Genomic DNA, 11,226 nt, shown 5'->3' with positions numbered 1-11,226 from the left:
AAGAAGAAGAAGAAGAAGAAGAAGAAGAAGAAGAAGAAGAAGAAGAAGAAGAAGAAGAAGAAGAAGAAGAAGAAGAAGAAGAAGAAGAAGAAGAAGAAGAAGAAGAAGAAGAAGAAGAAGAAGAAGAAGAAGAAGAAGAAGAAGAAGAAGAAGAAGAAGAAGAAGAAGAAGAAGAAGAAGAAGAAGAAGAAGAATTGAGATGGATATAGTGCCATTTCAGTTCAACTCCAAGAGCAGAAGGTAAATGTCAATGAAGGGAAATTAAAGTCACACAAGGGAACAGCAGCATTACAGGAACAATTACATTGATTTAATATTCTGTGTGGGACGCTGGTTAAGTGCGCCAATTTAAAGAACAGCTCAGGGTTACCCAACAGTCCAATTTCTGTTTTTTTTTAAATATAGCAATGTGTCTTAAACATATTATTATTATTATTATTATTATTATTATTATTATTATTATTATTATTGTTATTGTTGTTGTTGTTGTTGTTGTTGTTGTTGTTGTTGTTGTTGTTAGGGTTCAAGTGGTGCTCCAGTTGTTTTGGGATTGCACCCAAGGTGCCTATTACTACTACTACTACTACTACTACTACTACTACTACTACTACCATTATTATCATCATCACCATCATCTTTCCCCGCTAATCTAAACCAAGGAGGCAAATGTGATCACTTCCTGGAAGAGGTAGTGGGATGGAGGGGGTCAAGTAGGACATCTCTAACAACCAGCCCCTTATGAAAACACCAAGTCACATAAAATGAATTTTAGGGCTGTATAAAGAGTTGAGGAACTCCTGGATGAAACCAAAGTTATCTTGACCACATCTAAAGTTCTTCTTGAATCTCATGACCTCAGTTGGCTTGACAGCCCAATGCTGAATGGCCTGCAAAGTTTATACCCAGGTTTTAAATTATACATCGGTGCCCTAATCCACGTGCATTGACAGACAGAAAAGTTCAACGTAAAATTGATTCGCTGCTCCTGTACACTTGAGCTGTATCACCCTTTAGGATATAATTTGGTTGCGTGTTCACATTGGCCCGGATCAAAATATCACAGGTACGTTTCATCCAATTTCTCCGATAAATTTGGTATTTCCTTTCATTATATACCTCCCGGAAAACAGATTTTCTACGTGAAACCCAAGAAATCCTTTCACTTTGCTCTGTGACTCTCATAATACGTCCTTTGACCATTAGACCTGTTTAGTTTAGTGGTTCAAGTAACCAGGCTAGAAATGGCGAGTTGCGACTGTTTTTCAAACTTATGACCACTGGCAGCATCCCCCATGGGGTCACGTGGTCAAAATTTAGAGGCTTGCCACCTTGCGTTTGTTTATGATGGTTGCCGTGTCCTATGTAATCCCCTTTTACCACCTTCCAAAAAACAAAGTCAACTGGGAAGCCAGACTGACTTTTACAACTGTGTTACTAACCTAACAGTGGCAGTGGTTCGTTTAACAACTGTGGTGAGAAAGGTCGTAAAAATAGGGCAAAGCCCACTTAAATTTTGGGTTCGTAAGTTGTGATCATAAGTCGAGGGTTATCTGTATTCTTAGAACAACTTTTGTCGCATCGCTTAGAACAGGGGTGTCAAACTGCCAGCCCATGGGCCGGTTTTATCATACCGGAGCCGCGCCCACCCCATTGCTGGCAATGGCGAAAAAGCTCCGATACATTGCGTGACATCATGTGACGTCGTGAGTGTGACATGCCTGGCTTAGAATAATCATCCCAGGGGTTTCCCAGCCGGAGAAAATTATTGGTTTATACTGTAGTCCTTGCCTCTATCATCTCTATCATTTTAGTCCCTCGTCCAACCATTAAAGCAGCTGGTAAACAAACAAACAAACAAACAAGACGATTTCCTAACCGTCAATCGATTCGGTCGAGATGCCGTAACATTCTGATTTTCAGTGATGAAAATACAGTTGATCGGAAGGGGACAAACAGGAGAAAAGAGAGGGACGAAACCAAAAGGAAACGAAGAAATATTGCTGGTTTTTTTTTTCAAGGTTGCCCCAGATTACATGGGCATAAAACATAACGGGGATAGGAGACGCCAGCGCTTCATGCAACATAAAAGAAAAAGGAGAAAACAAATGAATGTTCTCCACTGGAAGAAAGACAGATCAGACTGCACTCTGGGCTACAAGGAACCCATTGTTACTCACAATAGATCACTATCAGTGTGTAGTTAAAATATAGTATGGGCCGTGTTCCAAGGCAGCAAGAGAAAAAAAAATAAATCACAATATCGTCAATANTCTCTCGTACGTGGACATCTTGGCTATAACCATGGTTGAATGGGAGGAGAGGAAGAGGACCAGGTTAATGGAAAGGCTAGATAGAACAATGCAGCTGGAAGGTCATGTAAGGGAGACAATCTTGACTCATAGGAAAATAGCATTCTGTTTATTAATCACATCATGTCAGTTCAGGGGAAAATAACCCATTGTTTTTAATATTCTTTTTTTTTTTCCCATGGGACACCCAAAGATGCTTTTTTCAAGAGGCAACTGGACTTTCTTGTTTTTCTTTGGAGATGTTTCGCTTCTCATCCCAGAAGCTTCTTCAGCTCTGACCGGATGGTGGGCAAGAGAAAGATTTATACTCCTGCAAATCCAGTCAGAGCTGAAGAAGCTTCTTTGGATGAGAAGCGAGACGTCTTCAAAGCAAAAAAAACACCAAGAGAGTCCAGGTGCCTCCTGAAAAAAAGCATCTTTGGGATAACTATGACCTGGATGACGGAGGATCTCCATAGACATTTCCATACGACGGTTCAAAGCTATAACTCTTGTGTTCCCATTCAAGGTTTTTGCAGAGTATTAAAAAAAATAAAATTAGAAGAAAACATCCATTCTATTTTAAAGACCGCTGGTACGAAATACACTGCTGGTTTAGATTTTTGGTGGCTTTTTTGAGCTACCAGTAAAAGAGAATATTTGCACCTCAGGGTTGAACGGTGGGGTCCTTGGTGCTCTCTGAGCTTGGTGGTTTCCTTGAGGACGTTCCATAATCCGCCTAGGTAGCATCTTCATTGCTAGGAGGGAGCAGAGAGCAAACCCCACCCCCTTCTAGCTCTGATGATGTTGCCTAGTTTGGTAATGAAACGTCTGCAAGAAAACAAGCAAGCTCAGAGAGCACCAAGGACTCCACAATCCTCCTCCTCCTCCTCCTCCTCCTCTTCTTCTCCATTAACACCACTCTCTTCTAGCACTGATAATGTTATCCAATTGGGTAATGAAACGTCTGCAAGAAAACAACCAAGCTCGGAGAGCACCAAGGACCCCAGCAGTCCTCCTCCTCCTCCTCCTCCTCCTCTTTGGTCCACAAAACCCACTCCCTTCTAGCACTGATGATGTTATCCAGTTGGGTCATGAAACGTCTGCAAGAAAATAACCAAGCTCGGAGAGCACCAAGGACCCCACAGTTTTTGAGCTATGTTTGATCCAGCTTTTTTTTCTTCTTCCCCAGAATGATACATCTCTTTGAAATTCTAACTTCATTTAATATAAACATACTGTACCTTGGGAAATGAAGCTGATTTGTTCAAATAAGAGGTCCTGCTACTAACAATGGATAAGTACAGCTTGTAATAGTGGCGAATATCTATAGCTCGGGTGTAGGAGGAGGGTGACGGTTCGTCCTCCGAGTTTGTGGGTTGGTTTCTGAACGTTTCATTACCAGGCTAGGTAACATCTTCAGCGGAGTTTAGGGGATGTCAGTGTCTTTCTGTTTATAAGGGCTTCAGGTGTGGGTGTGTCGAGTGAGGGTCTGTGATGGGTCAGGTGTGAGTCATCAGTGGGAGGCTTGGGATGGGTCTTGTGATGGACAGGTTAGATCAGATCAGGGCCATTGGGAGGTGAACTGCTAGTTGGAGGCAAAAGGGGGATTGCGCGGGATGGCTGAGGTCAGGGCTGTCTCAGGTTGGCTGTGCAGTTGATTCGGATTATTCTGAGGGGTTCGTCAGCCGGTTGTGGGTCAATGTGTCTGTCAGTGGAATTGTTTGTGGAGTGCCAGGCTTCAATGAACTCACAAGCGTGGTGGGTGGTAGCATGGCCAATGTTTTTTGGTGTTGCGCTAATCGAACTGGTGCCTTTTGATGTCGGTGTCAGTAGAGATTAAGGATCATGGATCGTGGCATTTGACTGCCGGTCAGTGTTCATGGATCCTGGTTTTTAATTGATGTGATGTACACATCAATTAAAATAACATAAGTACAACATTTAAAGACTGTTCACCTAGAAGGTATCACCAAAACGCACCACATATGGGTCCAGTGAAACCCGATCAAACAATGATCAACTTCCAGTATTTTCAACAAATACTTGTAGATTTCATCTTTGAACCACCATAATAAAAAGTCAGTTTGAAAGTCCATCAAAGCATTTATTCCCTTTTTCAGGCAGTTGACCGAGATCTATGCAAACTGACCCGTTTGTCAACCTCAGTGCTTCCAGGTTTATGAATTTCCAACGGGCTGTTTCTGTAAAAACCTATTTTGCCCAGTTCCTCTTGAGGCGGTTTCATTCACAAATACCACTGCCCAAGTGAAACATCCAATTGTTGTGGCCCTGGCCCATATTTATTAATCATGACTTAGCACAAACTCATTCAATTTAACAGCTTGGAAACAAATTGTGGCAGCCCGCCCGACCCAAGCCCTCCATCCCCATGAACCGGAAGAGCAAATGAGATTTAAGAAAAAAGTAAAAGAATAAATAAAATTGTCTTATAACCTTAGACAGAAACAATCACAACTCCACCTTTTAATTTAAAATGTTTCCCCTGCGGCTTTGCTGTTTTTCTGCTTTTTCTTTTCAAAGTGAGACAGGAGAAAATAAATCTTCCCCCAACAGGTCAAGCTCTGTTCAAAGGCCTTGGTTGACTTGCCACTTACAGTGTATTTGTCAACCAAGGGAGAAAATCCTGGTTGTGGGAAAACAGGTTTCAAGGTGGATGAATGATCTTCCCTTCCTCTCCATATTTGCTCGCGTTTTCTGGGGCTCTTAGCATTCACTTTGAGTTATCTCACAGCTGTTAAAAATTGTCAACATACAACATCAGCCTCGGTCAAAACAGCATAGATCATTCTCCTTGGATGGGTTTTTGGAAGAAAAACAGAATTCTGCTGTGGGATTTTTTATTTTTTTGGAACAGGTTATATACTACTATGAAACGATTCAGCTCTTAGTTTGCTATTTTTGTTGGCTTCATCTTTTTAAGTCTCCTACAACGTTTTGCATGTTTCTATTTAATTTTTTTGAGGAAAAAAAGAAAAATCTTTCTTCTTTTGGCCCAAAGCTGCTTTTTTTCAAGAGGCAACTGGATTGTCTTCGTTTTTCTTTGAAGACGTTTCGTTTCTCCTCCAAGAAGCTTCTTCAGTTCTTCTACAAAAGCTTCTTGGAGAAGAAGCAAAATGTCTTCAAGGAGAAACAAAGAAAAATCAAGCTGCCTCTTGAAAAAGCACCTTTGGGACAGCCGTGACCTGGATGGCTGAGAATCTCCCTAGAAATTTACAGTATTCCTTTTTTTTTTGCTTTTCGTTAAAGGAACAACCAATAAAATTGGTCTAAAAAGCCCTGACTGGTTAAAGAAAAATTAAAAGTTCCTCCAACCGCAATATAAAGTTGATTTTCAGATCTTCCTATTAATCAAAGACTGTAGCAAAACCCAGGGATGCGCCAGCTGTATATTATTATTGGGCTGTTGGCTTGGCAAACCGACCCCCGTTTTCATTTCTATCTAAATTGTGTTTTATCCAAAGGCAATAATAAAATAAGAGACAAGAGATAATTATTAATATCGATGATTCTGAAGGCCACACGTCAATCTAGGGTTCTCCGTGTTCACATGCAGGAAACAATTTGAACGTTGACAATCAAGATCTTAAAAGAACTGGCTACGGGGAGGCAGTTGCAGATCAGAAAATCAGGGGGGGGGGTTTGCACCAAAAACATGCATATCCTTCTTTCTTCTGATACGGAGCGGTTTTGCACTCGCCCCAAGCAGAAACAGGCAAAAATAAATATTTCTCAACGCACCCACACATCGATCAAGATGAAGTGTCAAGAAGGAAGGGAAAATGAGCAGACCAAAGAGAAGATGGGAGGTTAAAAGATTGTGCAGGCAGACACATACCGCTTCCCATTAAACCGTCATAAACGTTAATTAAATGTGGCAATCAGCAGCAAGAAAGGAGTCCGTTCTGTATGTTTTCATTAGTGTTTGTGTCTTGGCGCCTTAATGTTCAAGGAACGCCATCTATTCTGAAAGTCCACATTTGGAAAAGACATTCTGGGCGCCAGACCCTACTCTCCTGTAAATCTGACAAATAAAAGCAAGCGGAAACAAAGCCACCTCCTTTGATTCTGAATACTCTTTTTTTTTTTTCCTGTTACCACTTTGTCTTAAAGTCTTATTTTTTTCCTGTGTTTTAGCCGTCAATGGGAACAAAAATGGAGTGCTGAGGGCCTCCAGTGGTTTATCATCAAACAGCAGCTGGTTAAAGACAGACTCAACCTCTGTCAGATGGGGGAGGAGGAGGGTCTTCTGCTTGAGCAGGGGGTTGGACTAGAAGGCCTCCAAGGTCCTTTCCAACTTTGTTAGGAGGAGGAGGAGGAGGAGAAGAAGAAGAGGAAGAAGAAGAAGAGGAAGAAGAAGAAGAAGAAGAAGAAGAAGAAGAAGAAGAAGAAGAAGAAGAAGAAGAAGAAGAAGAAGAAGAAGAAGAAGAAGAGGAGGAGGAGGAGGAGGAGGAGGAGGAGGAGGAGGAGGAGGAGGAGGAAGAGGAGAAGAAGGAGGGGGAGGAGGAGGGGGAGAGTCTCCTGCTTGAGCAAGGGTTGGACTAGAAGACCTCCAATGTGCTTTCCAATTCTGCTAGGAGGAGGAGGAGGAGGACAAGGAGAGAAGGGTCTCTTGCTTGAGTAAGGAGTTGGATTAGAAGACCTCCAAGATCCCTTCAAACTCTGTTATTGGGGGGGGGAGAGTCTCCCTCTTGAGCAAAGGGTTGGACTAGAAGACCTCCAAGGTCCCTTCCAAACTCTGGTAGGAGGAGGAGGAGGAGGAGGAGGAGGAGGAGGAGGAGGAGGAGGAGGAGGAGGAGGAGGAGGAGGAGGAGGAGGAGAATTGAGATGGATATAGTGCCATTTCAGTTCAACTCCAAGAGCAGAAGGTAAATGTCAATGCAGGGAAATTAAAGTCACACAAGGGAACAGCAGCATTACAGGAACAATTACATTGATTTAATATTCTGTGTGGGATGCTGGTTAAGTGCGCCAATTTAAAGAACAGCTCAGGGTTACCCAACAGTCCAATTTCTGTTTTTTTTTTAAATATAGCAATGTGTCTTAAACATATTATTATTATTATTATTATTATTATTATTGTTGTTGTTGTTGTTGTTGTTGTTGTTGTTGTTGTTGTTAGGGTTCAAGTGGTGCTCCAGTTGTTTTGGGATTGCACCCAAGGTGCCTACTACTACTACTACTACTACTACTACTACTACTACTACTACTACTACTACCATTATTATCATCATCACCATCATCTTTACCAGCTATTCTAAACCAAGGAGGCAAATGTGATCACTTCCTGGAAGAGGTAGTGGGATGGAGGGGGTCAAGTAGGACATCTCTAACAACCAGCCCCTTATGAAAACACCAAGTCACATAAAATGAATTTCAGGGCTGTGTAAAGAGTTGAGGAACTCCTGGATGAAACCAAAGTTATCTTGACCACATCTAAAGTTCTTCTTGAATCTCATGACCTCAGTTGGCTTGACAGCCCAATGCTGAATGGCCTGCAAAGTTTATACCCAGGTTTTAAATTATACATCGGTGCCCTAATCCACGTGCATTGACAGACAGAAAAGTTCAACGTAAAATTGATTCGCTGCTCCTGTACACTTGAGCTGTATCACCCTTTAGGATAAAATTTGGTTGTGTGTTCACATTGGCCCGGATCAAAAAATCACAGGTACGTTTCATCCAATTTCTCCGATAAATTTGGTATTTCCTTTCATTATATACCTCCCGAAAAACAGATTTTCTACGTGAAACCCAAGAAATCCTTTCACTTTGCTCTGTGACTCTCATAATACGTCCTTTGACCATTAGACCTGTTTAGTTTAGTGGTTCAAGTAACCAGGCTAGAAATGGCGAGTTGCGACTGTTTTTCAAACTTATGACCACTGGCAGCATCCCCCATGGGGTCACGTGGTCAAAATTTAGAGGCTTGCCACCTTGCGTTTGTTTATGATGGTTGCCGTGTCCTATGTAATCCCCTTTTACCACCTTCCAAAAAACAAAGTCAACTGGGAAGCCAGACTGACTTTTACAACTGTGTTACTAACCTAACAGTGGCAGTGGTTCGTTTAACAACTGTGGTGAGAAAGGTCGTAAAAATAGGGCAAAGCCCACTTAAATTTTGGGTTCATAAGTTGTGATCGTAAGTCGAGGGTTATCTGTATTCTTAGAACAACTTTTGTCGCATCGCTTAGAACAGGGGTGTCAAACTGCCAGCCCATGGGCCGGTTTCATCATACCGGAGCCATGCCCACCCCATTGCTGGCAATGGCGAAAAAGCTCCGATACGTCGCGCGACGTCATGTGACGTCGCGAGTGTGACATGCCTGGCTTAGAATAATCATCCCAGGGGTTTCCCAGCCAGAGAAAATTATTCGTTTATACTGTAATCCTTGCCTCTATCATCTCTATCATTTTAGTCCCTCGTCCAACCATTAAAGCAGCTGGTAAACAAACAAACAAACAAACAAGACGATTTCCTAACCGTCAATCGATTCGGTCGAGATGCCGTAACATTCTGATTTTCAGTGATGAAAATACAGTTGATCGGAAGGGGACAAACAGGAGAAAAGAGAGGGACGAAACCAAAAGGAAACGAAGAAATATTGCTGTGGGGTTTTTTTCAAGGTTGCCCCAGATTACATGGGCATAAAACATAACGGGGATAGGAGACGCCACTGCTTCATGCAACATAAAAGAAAAAGGAGAAAACAAATGAATGTTCTCCACTGGAAGAAAGACAGATCAGACTGCACTCTGGGCTACAAGGAACCCATTGTTACTCACAATAGATCACTATCAGTGTGTAGTTAAAATATAGTATGGGCCGTGTTCCAAGGCAGCAAGAGAAAAAAAAATAAATCACAATATCGTCAATAATCATCTGTTCAGGCAAATCTTCTTCATAAATATCAGTGTACACACGGACTATTATCTTATAGCGGCAATCTTGCAAAGGATCCCAGCTGGAAACAAAATGATTTAATACAAGGACAAAAGGAATGAGTAAGCACAGCGTTTCGGCTGGAACTTTCATCTCCGATGGCTGTGTCCAGAATTTTAGAACTGTAATTCAGCTACATAAACTCGGATCAATTAACGATGAATCTTGCCGTGCTCAATCAATGGGGATCAGCGCACAAATACAACAATGGTTTTGTTAAAAACTTTCTTTAAAGAGTTTCATAGATTTGGGGGGGGGATCGTGCATGCTTATTTTGGGGGGGGGCAGGTATCTCCCTCCTGTCAGAAACACCCTTTCTAACATGGAACTTGTTGCTTTACTAAAAAAAAAATGACGTTATTGAGCGGCACACTAAGGCTGAAACCACACAATTTCCAGTGGATTAATTGAGTAACTCAACTGACTAAAATGTTAACAAAAGTACATTTGGTTAATTGCAATGTGTACGCAGAGCTAAATCTTTTTTTTTCTCTCTTTCATTCCAATTTAAATTAAAATTAGAAAATTAGGAATCAAAATAAGATCCAAAACCAGACACATCACACATCACAGCCTTCTACAATATGGATCTTTGCGCAAGAAATTCATTTCCAACCCACACAGATTCTCTAATTACCCTGGGTTTTGTGAAGCTTCAGAGCTGTTTGCTGAATTATTAATATTTGGCTTAACAGGTTTGGACAAATAGCTATGTAGGTCAGACTTACTTGGAGACCCTGACAATACCGAAGCTAATATTCAGAAACATCTGAAGGGACGTAAAACCTCAGATGCATTATTAAAGAACATGGCTTTCAACTAGTCCAAGAAGCGGCGTGCAATTAATGCCAAAATAATTATATGTATTTTTCCCGCAAAGAAGACATTCTTTTGCATTTCATTCACCTGTTTACAAAACTTTGTTCTCCGGCCTTCGTTTTCTCTTGAGTTTCTAGGTTTTATTGGGATGCTTGTTAGCAAATCTGGGTGGGCTGGGGTGGGGGCAGGAGTATAACATTCTTCTAAATCAGGGGTAGTCAACCTTGGCTCTTTTATGACTCGTGGATTTCAACTCCCAGAATTCCTGAGCCAGCCATGCTGGCTCAGGAATTCTGGGAGTTGAAGTCCATGAGTCATAAAAGAGCCAAGGTTGACTACCCCTGTTCTAAATGAAGCCTTTGGTTTATGCAAGAAATATAGTGGCTTAAATCAAGCATATTTCGATCAGTTTTCATGACTGTGTGCAGCTTCTTGGTACCACTGCAATTGTCCATTAATTCTTATGAAATGGAACCGATGGTTATTTTCCAAATCTAGTCATACCCCTCAAAGCGGAACGGGGGAACTCAATGCAGCCATCTTGCCCATTTGCCACAGCTAACTTGCTTCAACTGACTCTCCACGACTGATTCGCTACGGGACAACTTGCCACGGTCACCTCGCCGTGGGGACAATTCGCCGTGGAACCATTCCCCAATTCGATTTAATTGTTTAAACTAACTGATTGTTTTAATTTTTGTCATTCGGATTTCGTTTTGTCTCTCCATTGGCCTCCTTCCTTCCGTAATCATATCCCAACATTTCTTCGGTATTAGTGCAACTCTTGTTGAGCGGCAAATTGTCCCGCGACAAATTGGCCAAGATAATTTGTCCCACGGGGACAGCAAGTTGGCCGTGGTGAGTTGTCCTAGACCTCCCCCCTCCTCAAAATGCTGGAAGCTCTCTCCATGATCTTGATCCAGTAACTTAATAGTAAATTGTATGGTCTGTAGGCTACGTGGAAAATATGCATGACCAGGATGAGTTACGTAACAATTGATATGTACAAGCATTTCCTTGTTTATGAGGAACATTATTAAGCCATGAAAACTTTCATTTCTGAAGGGCCAAGCAAAGGGACACAGACCAAGACAGATGTTTAATTTTCTTTTGAAGAGGAGGAAAAAATTGCCGGCATCTTTCTACACTGTATGT

At 41.8% G+C, this 11,226-nt stretch overlaps 1 protein-coding gene across 1 annotated transcript in view; it reads right to left on the bottom strand.

The window, feature by feature from the left end:
- The window catches only part of LOC107294560 (calcium-activated potassium channel subunit alpha-1), a 212,616-nt gene that overhangs the window by 36,681 nt on the left and 164,709 nt on the right, over nt 1-11,226 (bottom strand). Inside the window, exon 24 of the mRNA XM_029285645.1 lies at nt 9,096-9,104. Coding sequence (XP_029141478.1) covers nt 9,096-9,104 — 9 coding nt within the window. The remainder of the gene's footprint in view (nt 1-9,095; nt 9,105-11,226) is intronic.

Source organism: Protobothrops mucrosquamatus, unplaced genomic scaffold (genome assembly GCF_001527695.2).
Source record: "Protobothrops mucrosquamatus isolate PMUCROS unplaced genomic scaffold, P.Mucros_1.0 scaffold1990, whole genome shotgun sequence".
In the NCBI taxonomy this organism is placed as follows: Eukaryota; Metazoa; Chordata; class Lepidosauria; order Squamata; family Viperidae; genus Protobothrops; species Protobothrops mucrosquamatus.
The sequence above is the reverse complement of the archived record's forward strand: the minus strand, read 5'-3'. Positions and strand labels throughout refer to the sequence as shown.